Source organism: Mizuhopecten yessoensis, unplaced genomic scaffold, assembly GCF_002113885.1.
Source record: "Mizuhopecten yessoensis strain PY_sf001 unplaced genomic scaffold, ASM211388v2 scaffold11145, whole genome shotgun sequence".
Classification (NCBI taxonomy): Eukaryota; Metazoa; Mollusca; class Bivalvia; order Pectinida; family Pectinidae; genus Mizuhopecten; species Mizuhopecten yessoensis.
In genome coordinates, this window is record NW_018408902.1 from 2,388,160 (window position 1) to 2,403,553 (window position 15,394).

At 37.3% G+C, this 15,394-nt stretch overlaps 1 protein-coding gene across 3 annotated transcripts in view; it reads right to left on the minus strand.

Moving 5' to 3' along the window:
• LOC110466815 (NEDD4-like E3 ubiquitin-protein ligase WWP1) overlaps window positions 1-15,394 on the minus strand; it is a 47,994-nt gene that overhangs the window by 19,496 nt on the left and 13,104 nt on the right. For 2 of the 3 annotated variants that reach the window (XM_021523575.1, XM_021523576.1), the window contains exons 2-8: window positions 13,682-13,765; window positions 8,106-8,253; window positions 7,283-7,407; window positions 5,494-5,640; window positions 4,439-4,606; window positions 907-960; window positions 158-344 (exon numbers count right to left, since the gene is read on the minus strand). In XM_021523575.1, coding sequence (XP_021379250.1) covers window positions 158-344; window positions 907-960; window positions 4,439-4,606; window positions 5,494-5,640; window positions 7,283-7,407; window positions 8,106-8,253; window positions 13,682-13,742 — 890 coding nt within the window. In that variant the 5' untranslated portion in view covers window positions 13,743-13,765. The remainder of the gene's footprint in view (window positions 1-157; window positions 345-906; window positions 961-4,438; window positions 4,607-5,493; window positions 5,641-7,282; window positions 7,408-8,105; window positions 8,254-13,681; window positions 13,766-15,394) is intronic. The other variant, XM_021523578.1, reaches the window with a different exon arrangement.

Sequence of the window (15,394 nt, forward strand, 5' to 3'; positions counted from 1 at the left end):
TATACATGAATCTTAGTTTTTCATCTGATCACTCACTAGATTTGACCCAACAAAGCACTGTTGGACAAGCCATAAAAGGCATATAAAGATATACTTTCGACAATGCAAACTGTAAGTGTATTGCATAGAACATGACTGCAGACAATGAAATGCTTACCCAGGGGGAAGTGGTTCGTTGCTTGGCTCCTGGTCTACGGGAGGCGTTCCTGGCGGAGGACCCACTGGTGTAGGGCCTCCTGCTGAAGGTGTAGAGGATGCAACCCCTGCGGCCCCTGACCCTGAGGTTGCATTGGGAACAACCCCATTTTGTTGTGAGGTTGGTGTGGGGGCCGTGGTGTTACCACCTGTTCAGAGACATCAGTTAGAAGGTAACTCAAATAACAACACAACAGGTCCTTATTTCTAAATCTTTAAATAAAAAGTTCAAACTCAGATTTGGGAGGTATACCCTAATCCCAGACAGTTTTGATTTCAAAGTTACATTGGAGTGGAATTTCCCAATGTATTGATAAGCTATGTAATTAATGCAGGCTGTTTCTCCAAATGTGTTTTTTATGATAATTCATTTTATCAAACATGAGAAACTTTACAGACAGTGGTATTTTAAGTGACAGTTTGCTGCAACTTTTATTTAATATAAACATGTATACCGACTAATTATAAGAATTTTTGAAACTCACTAAACATTACAATGCTAACATTCTTCCTTTGTCAAGTTGCTATGAGGTCTAAAGTTTGAACATCTCAACTCAGACAGGATAGAAAATAACAGAAAGATAGCCCTATATTATGATCATGCATCCCTAGCTAGCAAAGCGAGATCGCTTGGATTCCAAACATGCATTCAAGATTTAGTTTCGGTGGCACATAGTTAAACAAGTGAGATGAAAATGCAGCCAATGTTACCTGAGGGATAGCTTGGAGGTGAGGTTGTACCTATAACTGCTCTTCTATTAGGATCTACAATGACAAATCTCCTCCATAAGGTACAAAATAATATATCTCTTAAAGCTATAGGAAATCTCCTCCATAAGGTACAAAATAATATATCTCTTAAAGCTATAGGAAATCTCCTCCATAAGGTACAAAATAATATATCTCTTAAAGCTTTAGGTATAGGAAATCTCCTCCGTCAGCACCCTTGATACTCCAGGGGTTATACGCTCACATACACTGCACTCCTGGGATGGGGTTATACGCTCACATACACTGCACTCCTGGTATTGGGTTATACGCTCACATACACTGCACTCCCGGGATGGGGTTATACGCTCACATACACTGTACTACTGGGATGGGGTTATATGCTCACATACACTGCACTATTGGGATGGGGTTATACGTTCACATACACTGCACTCCTGGGATGGGGTTAGACGCTCACATACACTGCACTCCTGGGATGGGGTTAGACGCTCACATACACTGCACTACTGGGATGGGGATATACGCTCACATACACTGCACTACTGGGAAGGGGTTATACGCTCACATACACTGCACTCCTGGTATTGGGTTATACGCTCACATACACTGCACTCCTGGTATTGGGTTATACGCTCACATACACTGCACTCCTGGTATTGGGTTATACGCTCACATACACTGCACTCCAGGGATGGGGTTATACGCTCACATACCCTGCACTACTGGGATGGGGTTATACATTCACATACACCGCACTCCTGGGATGGGGTTATACGCTCACGTACACTGCATTACTGGGATGGGGTTATATGCTCACATACACTGCACTCCTGGGATGGGGGTATACGCTCACATACACTGCACTCCTGGGATGGCGTTATACGCTCACATAGACTGCACTACTGGGATGGGGTTATACGCTCCCATACACTGCACTCCTGGGATGGGGTTATACACTCACATACACTGCGCTCCTGGGATGGGGTTATACGCTCACATAAACTGCCCTCCTGGGATGGGGTTATACGCTCACATATACTGCACTCCTGGGATGGGGTTATACGCTCACGTACACTGCATTACTGGGATGGGGTTATATGCTCACATACACTGCACTCCTGGGATGGGGGTATACGCTCTCATACACTGCACTACTGGGATGGGGTTATACACTCACATACACTGCACTCCTGGGATGGGGTTAGACGCTCACATACACTGCACTCCTGGGATGGCGTTATACGCTCACATAGACTGCACTACTGGGATGGGGTTATACGCTCCCATACACTGCACTCCTGGGATGGGGTTATACACTCAAATACACTGCACTACTGGGATGGGGTTATAAATTCACATACACTGCACTCCTGGGATGGGGTTAGACGCTCACATACACTGCACTACTGGGATGGGGCTATACGCTCACATACACTGCACTCCTGGGATGGGGATATACGCTCACATACACTGCACTACTGGGAAGGGGTTATACGCTCACATACACTGCACTCCTGGTATTGGGTTATACGCTCACATACACTGCACTCCTCGGATGGGGTTATACGCTCACATACACTGCACGACTGGGATGGGGTCATACGCTCACATACACTGCACTCCAGGGATGGGGTTATACGCTCACATACCCTGCACTACTGGGATGGGGTTATACATTCACATACACTGGACTACTGGGATGGGTTTATACGCTCACATACACTGCACTACTGGGTTGGGGTTATACGCTCACATACACTGCACTCCTGGTATTGGGTTATACGCTCACATACACTGCACTCCTGGTATTGGGTTATACGCTCACATACACTGCACTCCCGGGATGGGGTTATACGCTCACATACACTGCGCTCCTGGGATGGGGTTATACGCTCACATACCCTGCACTACTGGGATGGGGTTATACACTCACATACACTGCACTACTGGGATGGGGATATACGCTCACATACACTGCACTACTGGGCTGGGGTTATACGCTCACATACACTGCACTCCTCGGATGGGGTTATACGCTCACATACACTGCACGACTGGGATGGGGTCATACGCTCACATACACTGCACTCCAGGGATGGGGTTATACGCTCACATACCCTGCACTACTGGGATGGGGTTATACGCTCCCATACACTGCACTCCTGGGATGGGGTTATACATTAACATACACTGCACACCTGGGATGGGGTTATACGCTCACATACACTGCACTCCTGGGATATGTCATGATGAAATTGAAGGCTCTTCTGTACGTGCCATTTTTGGTGAATAATACAAGTTAGACTATTCCAAATATTTTTTATGAATTGTGCAGAAGTGTAACGGTAAAACTGACAGGCAATGATGTCTAGTGTCGCTCCTCTGTAATCTTTAAAGGACTGGTATCAATCTAGCGATTGGTCAGGGTTTTTTATACCCGAGACCAATCAAATAGCTAGCAGCCTGCCTTCAACTTTGCTAAAACATTTTCCAGTGGTGCAGAGAGTGTGAGCGAGCGTCAGCCCTGGAGTATCGAGGACGCTCCATCCGGTACTGATGACTCCATCTACTTGTACAGTAAATCTCCTTCCTTGGGTACAATTATCTACAAACCTACATGAATAGTAAATCGACTAGCATTTTTTTTCATTTTTTTCTTCTGTTTCTTTAAATTTGAGCGAATATCTCATTCCCCTAACTGGCCACTGGACACAGATGATGATAGTTAACTCATTCACCCCTGAAGACGCATTTGAACTCTTCCAATTCAAAGGTTGGAATAGTTCATTAGTTCAGGGGTGAATGAGTTAAAGTTGATTAGTGACATATCAGGTTAGCATGCTTGTTACACATCAGGTAATGTTACAAGATATTGTATGAATGGTATTAGTTCAGGCACAAATGAAGTCTTTACATCAGGCAGACCTTGATAATCAGCAAATCTTGACAAATTTTGAAACAATGTTCATTAAATGTCACTGATAAATTAGGAACAGTGTTTTTTTTTTTCTCATTTGAAAATTGTTACATACCAAATAACAATCTACATTTTTGATTCGAATATCACAATTACCACATAACATGTAACACACAAAACATTGATCAGAGTTAAGCAGGAAGTGGTTCATGATGTAGGTAGCCAGAAACCCCAGCATGAATAGAAGGTAGGCCATAACAAATTGGGAAAGTTCTGGTACCATATACAGCTCTGATTTCATCTTGTGTTATTCTAACAATTTCATGCTTGACTTTGTGGTTTTGCTATATGGTATGGTATGAAGTGTTACTGTAAATAATGTGTTGATTTTTTTTTATTCTTCATACTATGCAAGTCATGACCAACACTTTGCCTTGAAAGTTATCCTGTATATAGTACCTTGACAGATACAGGTTGATAATTCAGGAGATCAAACTACAAAAAAGCCCAACTCCAATAGTTTACAAAACTTGTTGAAATCTGCTGATGCTCAAGGATAGAGACATAATGTAAGAAGAATACTGTGAATCTTACTGGCAGCGCTGGCAGCGGGGGAACCAGCCCCCTGGGGATTGGAGCCCAGCGCACGGTTTGGGGGCGGGGGTACAGGAGGGGCAGGACCACGAGTGTTACGGGTGCGGTTGCGGCTGTTACCATGGGTACTGCTACTGTGACTACCAGACCCGCTACTTGGGACCTGCCCTGTGAAGTGAAACAAACGAAACTAAGGAGGTGAAATTCAAAATTTGTGTTAGCTTACAAATCATATTCAACAATCGTATGAATTATTAATAGCTTACAAAGTTTTGATTAACATTGTTATTAATGAACTTAATTTGAGCTGTAATGGAACAATTTAAACACTGGCTTTGTTTAATACCTCAAAGTTGAATTAAAACCACAGGAACAGTGAACAAAAGACAAGTTTTTGTGTTACCATCTTGTTCTTGGCTTACACTACCAAAGCGAGAGAACAATATTTTACACAGAAAGATAATTTGGGTACCTGTTCTCATCATTTGGTGCATAGCTCTTTTAGTGAAAATAGCAAAGTTCTGAATCACAACCACTATGTAGGTAAGGGAGACAACTACAGGGGAGACAATCGTGATAAGGTATGCAACACAGTGTGATATTAAAGGTATGCAACACAGTATGTGTTTGGCCACTATATTTTTTATCATATTTGCCACAACACATGTGACCTCTAGTATAGGCCCTGAATGACTGTTAAGCCTCTAAATGACCTCTAGGCCCAAGTTATTTCTTTCTGGATGACTCTTAAATTAAAATATTCATATGCTTCCAACAAGCTCTTGAGTTACATCCAGACCTGAATGAACTCCAGATCTGGGTGGCCTCTGGGCCTCTATTGGTAGTACTTATGAAACAACTGGATTGTCACAGAAAAGTTGGACAAAATACTAAAAGTTCACAACTATCAGAATTTGATGCCAGGCTCAAAATAGATTTATCTTGTTTTAGAAAACTTCAAATTATTTATCTTCTGCATAAGATTTTAAGACAACTAAAATTGACACATTACATAACATACCATATTCTAGTTGACCATTCCCAGTTAAACTTACCATTAGCCTGTGCCTGTGAGTTTCTGCTGATGTTTCGGCGTGGAAATCGGGTCATATTAACCTCCATCCCATGAAATTCTAAGTTTACATCACCAGTTTTACCTTTACCCTCATGGGTAACCTCAAATACCTTGCCCGTATGACTTACTGAAAACAACAAATGGAAAGAATAACATATATATACATATATTTTGATGTGATGGACAAATAGTGTGTAGTATATATATGTAGCACCTATATTGTTTAACATGACCTACATACAGTGAACTAGACAAATAGTATATACTGTGCCATCTTTATACTTCAATAAGACCTACATTTTTGTATATACTCGACTTACTACTAATATGTCTCACCCCAATACTTCTATGAGACCTACATACTAGACAAAGAGTATATACCATCTTTATAATTTCGATAAGACCTACATACAATACTAACTAAAAACATGTCTCACCCTCATACGTCAATGTGACGTACATACAAGACTAACTAATAGTATGTCTCACCCTAATACTTCAATGTGACCTACATACTAGACTAACTAATAGTATGTCTCACCCTCATACTTCAATGTGACCTACATACTAGACTAACTAATAGTATGTCTCACCCTCATACTTCAATGTGACCTACATACTAGACTAACTAATAGTATGTCTCACCCTCATACTTCAATGTGACCTACATACTAGACTAACTAATAGTATGTCTCACCCTCATACTTCAATGTGACCTACATACTAGACTAACTAATAGTATGTCTCACCCTCATACTTCAATGTGACCTACATACTAGACTAACTAATAGTATGTCTCACCCTCATACTTCAATGTGACCTACATACTAGACTAACTAATAGTATGTCTCACCCTCATACGTCAATGTGACCTACATACTATACTGACTAATAGTATGTCTCGCCCTCATACTTCAATGTGACCTACATACTAGACTAACTAATAGTATGTCTCACCCTCATACTTCAATGTGACCTACATACTAGACTAACTTATAGTATGTCTCACCCTAACACTTCAATGTGACCTACATACTAGACTAACTAATAGTATGTCTCACCCTAACACTTCAATGTGACCTACATACTAGACTAACTAATAGTATGTCTCACCCTAACACTTCAATGTGACCTACATACTAGACTAACTAATAGTATGTCTCACCCTAACACTTCAATGTGACCTACATACTAGACTAACTAATAGTATGTCTCACCCTAACACTTCAATGTGACCTACATACTAGACTAACTAATAGTATGTCTCACCCTCATACGTCAATGTAACCTACATACTAGACTAACTTATAGTATGTGTACCACCTTCATACTTTCACATGACCTTCCACATTTCTAACAGCATGTACAAAAATGTACCACATTAGACTAATAGTTTGCACCACCCTTATACTTTAATGTGATACACTAAATTCTAATATTTTACCACACTTTACCCTTATACGACCTACACATACTGGATTTATGGTATGTTCCATCTTTGTACTTTAAATGATTATTTCATTCTTTACTCTTCCACCACTGTAGACCAAAATGGATTCATCCAGATCAATGCATGGTAGAGTCTACTAAAGTTACCTAGGGGTGAAATGGTTAATAGTGCTATTTTTGTTCCAGATTTTTCAAACTTTCAAATTAACACTACAGGATCAACTCTAGTTGAGAAGCAACATAGTGATAAAAAGCACTGCATAAACACATGCAAATGTACAGTGTAATGATGCATTACGCCCAATGACACTCCATCTTACATTTGCCATGGTTCTCCAGTAGGATGGCGTGTAGCTCTATGGTATTTGATCCTATTAGTGTGGGTGCACGTATAGTGTTCTGACTGAACACCTTTATCTCAATCTTTGAATATGGAGTGACCAATCTGCAACAAAATAGAGATCACAAGTTAAGTACAGTTATTTCAACATCTAAGCAGCTTTTTCTATTAAGATGATTTGTTAGAATAAAAACACACTTAAAATGTGTTTTTTTAATTTGATATTTGAGCTGTGTTGATCTATTTAAGTGAATACATTTTTATCTTTTTTTTATGTGAATACATTTTATCTACTGGTATCTTTTATGTGAATACATTTGATCTATTTTCTAATCGTATTTTTAAACATGAAATCAGATGGAAGTTCAAAATCCAAAATAGTGAAAAAGAAAGTCTGACTTGGCTTTATCTAACTGATTTGACCTCACTAAGAAGGTCGTATGTTTGTGTGATCTGAACGAACATAAGGCTAGCCGGTCATGTTTAGTAACATGGGGTGACCAAGTAGTCTCTGGAGCCCAAATCCGTTATCATCATTAAATATTTACAGAGCTAATTAGCCTATGACACAAATAACACAGAACTACAGGACTTCTGACAGAATTCAGTCTGGACAATGTCAGACACTGAGGCAGCCTGGTGATAGTCAAATATATTTTTGAATTATTTGAACTGTATGCAGACACATGTGATGTCATTGAACTGGTTGCAAATTTTCTATTTTCTTTTCCAATTCAGGTACAATATCTCGATATTCAAGACACGGTGGCAAGTACCAGAGAGAATGTACACATAAAACCTACAATGTGAAGTCCTCTTCCCATTTCGGAGTAGAAGTTTTCTTCGAGACATCTGTTTTTCTTGGTGGTTGTCCGTCAACGCTTACTTCTGCAAATGTGTCAGGTTTGGAGGCGAGCAGACCACTGCTTGCGGTTATTTTAGCTGATTGTACTGGAAAAGAGAGAGCAAAACACCATTCTTATTGTGTATGTACAGCTATAGTGAAGAAGTAAAACACCATTCTTATTGTGTATGTACAGCTATAGTGAAGAAGTAAAACACCATTCTTATTGTGTATCTACAGCTATAGTGAAGAAGTAAAACACCATTCTTATTGTGTATCTACAGCTATAGTGAAGAAGTAAAACACCATTCTTATTGTGTATCTACAGCTATAGTGAAGAAGTAAAACACCATTCTTATTGTGTATCTACAGCTATAGTGAAGAAGTAAAACACCATTCTTATTGTGTATCTACAGCTATAGTGAAGAAGTAAAACACCATTCTTATTGTGTATCTACAGCTATAGTGAAGAAGTAAAACACCATTCTTATTGTGTATCTACAGCTATAGTGAAGAAGTAAAACACCATTCTTATTGTGTATCTACAGCTATAGTGAAGAAGTAAAACACCATTCTTATTGTGTATCTACAGCTATAGTGAAGAAGTAAAACACCATTCTTATTGTGTATCTACAGCTATAGTGAAGAAGTAAAACACCATTCTTATTGTGTATCTACAGCTATAGTGAAGAAGTAAAACACCATTCTTATTGTGTATCTACAGCTATAGTGAAGAAGTAAAACACCATTCTTATTGTGTATCTACAGCTATAGTGAAGAAGTAAAACACCATTCTTATTGTGTATCTACAGCTATAGTGAAGAAGTAAAACACCATTCTTATTGTGTATCTACAGCTATAGTGAAGAAGTAAAACACCATTCTTATTGTGTATCTACAGCTATAGTGAAGAAGTAAAACACCATTCTTATTGTGTATCTACAGCTATAGTGAAGAAGTAAAACACCATTCTTATTGTGTATCTACAGCTATAGTGAAGAAGTAAAACACCATTCTTATTGTGTATCTACAGCTATAGTGAAGAAGTAAAACACCATTCTTATTGTGTATCTACAGCTATAGTGAAGAAGTAAAACACCATTCTTATTGTGTATCTACAGCTATAGTGAAGAAGTAAAACACCATTCTTATTGTGTATCTACAGCTATAGTGAAGAAGTAAAACACCATTCTTATTGTGTATCTACAGCTATAGTGAAGAAGTAAAACACCATTCTTATTGTGTATCTACAGCTATAGTGAAGAAGTAAAACACCATTCTTATTGTGTATCTACAGCTATAGTGAAGAAGTAAAACACCATTCTTATTGTGTATCTACAGCTATAGTGAAGAAGTAAAACACCATTCTTATTGTGTATCTACAGCTATAGTGAAGAAGTAAAACACCATTCTTATTGTGTATCTACAGCTATAGTGAAGAAGTAAAACACCATTCTTATTGTGTATCTACAGCTATAGTGAAGAAGTAAAACACCATTCTTATTGTGTATCTACAGCTATAGTGAAGAAGTAAAACACCATTCTTATTGTGTATCTACAGCTATAGTGAAGAAGTAAAACACCATTCTTATTGTGTATCTACAGCTATAGTGAAGAAGTAAAACACCATTCTTATTGTGTATCTACAGCTATAGTGAAGAAGTAAAACACCATTCTTATTGTGTATCTACAGCTATAGTGAAGAAGTAAAACACCATTCTTATTGTGTATCTACAGCTATAGTGAAGAAGTAAAACACCATTCTTATTGTGTATCTACAGCTATAGTGAAGAAGTAAAACACCATTCTTATTGTGTATCTACAGCTATAGTGAAGAAGTAAAACACCATTCTTATTGTGTATCTACAGCTATAGTGAAGAAGTAAAACACCATTCTTATTGTGTATCTACAGCTATAGTGAAGAAGTAAAACACCATTCTTATTGTGTATCTACAGCTATAGTGAAGAAGTAAAACACCATGAACTACCAGCTGATTGGCAGTGGCAACTGTGCTAATTCACTATGCTCATATAGCATTACAACATTTAGCAATCTACAGCATTTTTCATTGTTGCACATTGCTAATGGAATCGGGGAACAGTATGCTGCACATTATATAAAGCAATATGGAACAGTTTGAAAAATACTACATGATGGTGGTTAATTTGGCTGATATTCTCCATTGTTTTAGTTACAGCACGTTTTGTTGTAAAACTAAGAGCACACAAAGACTTATCAGGTTCACCTTAGCTCTTCAGCCTCTTATATTAAATGTATCATGTAAGGTTGATAACTGGGACTCTATTGGGCTTTCTCTCAGTGTATTTAGCATCAGATTTCTGACAAGGAAAACAATACTAATGCCCTGCTAACTGCTTTAAGGTCATGGCTTACCATACATTGCTTCAGGTTGGAATTGCACTTTTACACTTAATGCAATGCTCACACGTGCAATAACAAGTGACTTCTCCTGACTTCAAAAGTAATCTCAAGCAAGTATTTTGATTAGGACAAGTTGACCCAAATCAACTCCATTTAAAATTACTGTGAGGAAACTGTGTTTTTCTCTCAGTCTGAACAGCAATCCAAAGTCAGCATTTTGGCAAGAAAGCTCTGTATGAAACTTAAGTGTGAAAGACCAAAGAAAACTTGAGTCACTGTTTACATAAACATGTACTTATATATACACATGTACTATATTTGTAGACTATGGCCCAAAAGGACGTTCTATTCATGTTTTACACCCAATGACCGGTAAAGAGAACTAAAAATTGTCAAGTTTCCAATCCACATTCCCTTTCCAAGCTATTCAATATACCAATGAGATAAATATTTAACTTCTATTTCCTATTTGTATTTACAGCCAACATTTATTGATTTTTGTGTGAGGTCCATACTACATTTAGCCGCAATACAACACATTTAGGAATTGGCTTTTCAGCTTTTTACAACAGATATATAAACGAGATAAGTTTTTCCAATCTCCTGGGACAAGTAAGTACATATAACAACTGATACAAATATTACTTGTGTACTAAATACAAAAGAAATATTTCTTCTTGATCGCAATATGTACCTGTCATGTGCAGTAGGAGTCACACCCAGACTATACATTACTGGTTGGAGTTTCTAACCTAAAGTGAACCTCCGGCTAGTCGAGTCAATAACTAGTGATTAGATGGTTCACATCAATGGAAATAACTTGTCCTTGACTCTTCCATGGGACCATGCGTAAAAAGCAAGAATATTGAGATTACTATACTCAGTATCCTTGTACCTACATTGGGTACTGATGTTTTTAAAGTCAATTTTTCTAATTGCCTTCACTAGGCGTGGAACCCAAACTACAGATTAAATGCAAGTGTCAGCTTCACTTTCACAGGATTGAGTAATGTTATCCTTACTTAAGTGTTTCAGTAATTCACGAGGAAAGAAATGTCCTTCATATTATACATGATATTGATTACCAAATTTATCTGTGTGCCAACATTACTCTGATTTTTGTTTCTGTGATACCTGCAGGGAAACCTTAATCAACCTTCAGATTACACTTTATATATAGCTACAAGGCAAAGACTTAAGACAAATGCATAGCATCAGATTGTTGCTAAATATCACAACATTTTCAAGGTCATTCTATAAGGATATTTCCATTTGAAAAAGCAACAAATGCCTTGAGCGCTCACTCTTGATGAAGTTTGCTAATGTTTCAGGACGAAGAACAGCTAATATATCGAGCGTCTTTGATTTTTTGTGAAAACCTAAATGTAACTGAATTCAATACCAAATCTTTTCCATTTAATTCATTCAGTGAGCTTACAAACTATACCGTAGATCACTAACCCAATTCTCAGATAACTACAGAAATGTATGGTGGCTAAATCTAAAGGCTATCATACCTGTACTATTCAATAACAGTGTTCAGTATATAGCATTATACATGGTCTATGCTTCTTTTTGTTTACAGATAAATAAAGTCATTCGTGCCAAGTGATGAAGGTTGGTTATCTATAAATGCAGTAAGTATGGGGTACAAATGATGATGCTTGGTTGTATATTACACACATATAATCTTAATTTATTGCTCTGGGAGGGATCCCAGAGCAATGAATTAAGACTAAAGAACGTGTAAATGGACCAAAACCCACATGGTGATTAAATACCTTTTTACGTCAGATCAGGGAATGGAACCCTTGCTTTCTTTGCGAAAGACCAGTATCAAACTTGTAGACAAAGGACATTAGTAAGCTGACAAAACATCAGTTGTCAATATTATAAAGCCATACAAGGTAGCTATATATATGTATATATAGTGTGCCACAGTTTGTCAGTGGCACATAATGTGTGCTAGCCTTAATTAAGCCTTGCAGGTATAAAAACAGGGTAATGCTGGCACACAGATAAATTTGGTTATCAATATCATATATAATATGAAGGACATTTCTTTCCTCGTGAATTGGTATTACGGAGAAACTTTTTAATTACGTAATTAACATTCATCAACTGGTACCATATCACCATTATCAACCGAAGCAAGAAGCATTGTAATATGACATTAAGCTGTAATATAACCAACCATTCATTACAGCACAGGCAATAATGCCAGACTAACATATTAGCTTCCACATCACAAACTCATCAATATTAAAACTTTGATTTTCTAAGGCAGGTACAATACATAATTTACATATAGTCAATAAATCATTGTCGTTGTTCCATTTCATTTTCATGCAAAAAGTTGCTGTTGGAACCAATGCCTGTCCACCATTTACATACATGTTGTGCTCCTAATGGACTATCTCTTTCCAGCTTTATTCACACAATTTTTGTCAGAGGCTTGAAATTCAACTCAATTTTCACAACTAATTGTAATGGTATTAAGTTATTTAACAAATATTAAACCAAATGATTGATTGATATTTCTGAGGAAGTATTTCTGCCTCGAGTTTCCTATCACATGCCCACACGATTGTTGTAACACAATCCTATAGCCCTATAGCCAAACACAGAAAAGGCTGCTCTATTGATAAGCACTAATATGTAAGTCTGACTGTAAAATTGATTCGTGGCAATCACAGAACTTTTTTTCCATTTCCTGCCAGTTTGCATTAACTCCAATTTCTCTGGCAGTGGGTGTTTTATAGAGTGTTTAGATTTGTTGATCAATACCTTATTTTTCCAGTTTGTGTGACATAATCCTTTTTCCATCACAATCCAACTGCACAGTAATACAGTTATGTGGATATATGGGCCATTAACAGTCGACAGTTCATTTCGTACCACCTCATATCAAACAGACCTCCAGTATATATATATATATATATGTTACTGTCTCACATACTACAGTGCATCCCATTTGGTTTTTAATCAAATCGAACCATTTATCTTGTTACAGCACCAAATACAAGGGAGATAACTTAGTGTCATTTTTACATTACAGTATTATATAATATTACAATGTATTAATCTCGTTCCAAGGGGAATTAGAGAATATCTCCATTAATGTCTTCACGAAGAGATAATGTTTGACTTACCTGTGACTTGAAGTTGAGAAAACTGTGCTTGACCTGCTGATGCCGATGCTGCTTCTCCCATAATGATCTAGCACATAAGGATATCTGTAAAACAAAGGCACACTGTTTGATTTTTTTCCCTTATTATTAAAAATAATTTCATCAATTAACAATATGACAAAAAATAGATAATAAACGAGTGCAAACATCAATATAAAATGATTGAAAATATCTGCAAAACAAATCAATTGCAATGAAATTCTTCTTGTGGACAAAAACTACATCAAAGTACAGCCCAACAACAGCTTTGTTGCGAATTCTCAACACACTTCTTGGATCCAATCGATAACAAAATATAACATTTTGGCAGTCCCACAGCATGTCCAAGTGCTGAGCTGTAGTGGTAGGAGGCTTAAGCTTGCTGTTTTCTGATTTTTGAGACATTAATGGAACTTCCCCTGTACTAATGGTCATGTTTCATTAATTGGCTCTGTATAAATATCACATGATCCTAAACTCAGAGCCCTAGTTCTGAATCCAAACTTGTAACTACAAATTTTAGTACATGGGAATTCTTTTCCTCGTAACTTCATGTCAAAATAATTAAATCTCCAGGATTTATTAGGGAAGTTGGAGCATTATATTTTCCTGCAATCCAGTTCAGAATTATAGAATTTATATTACTCAGAACAGAATGCAGTTCATAAAAATATTTTCCACTGAATTTGCCAATAAATTGATGTGATTTTCGTATTTATATATATGCTTCAAATTTGAGATTCACAATAATGAAACAGTCAAAATTGGCTAGCAATCTCCAACAATATTATAATTACGATGTCGCATATTAGCGCAACAGAGTTTTAGTCTCATAACCTATATCTGACTTCAGAGGGTTTATGTAACAGTAGTGCATATATATGCTTGCTGCATGACCGTGTTTTTTGACAGGATTTTTTTTTTTTTTTAGGTTTCGCAACCACAGCTTACTAATACAGTTACAAAACGAAATGTATTCATTATAAGTTGATGAATGTGTAATGTTAACATAAGCTAACACTGACTTAACACTATACTCAAGTATGCAAGTCTTAGTGGTTGGTTATATTTACACAGCAGATTAAATGTAGCCCACTGTCCATTTCTCTTAATTGATTTGTAATCTTTTTATGGTTGATATTCACTGAGGCTGATGTAGATTTAACTGCAAAATCTTTATATTTTATTTTAATTACCATTATTGACAGTACGTATTTATTAATTAATCACCAAACAAGAGACATGTATGTGAGTGAAAAAGTACAACTTAAAGAATAAACAATTTGTATCTATAGCCTTTCAATATATCGCACTACACGTTTCTCAGCAAGGTCATAATCTATCAGTCTTTCCCGGATAGCTTAACTGACTACCACATGTATGTAAACAATGCCCCTTCCCTTGTGTCACTAGAGATGGGCGCGTATGTGTTCAGTATAATAATTCAAACAGGTGAGGAAACATTTAATGTACACTGTCAACACCAGTGCACAAACCTAGGCAATAACTGATTATACAAAAAGGTCTCGAGATATTGCACTCAAACTTCCCAGAGTATAAACCTCCACAACATATATAAACTAAAGACAAAGGGAGGGTAATTATAAGGGTGGGATGTAACCCCTATATACCTGTAGAGGACAGAACAGAATTGACATCAAATTTCAACTTACAGGTAAGTCTCATTTAGGTTAA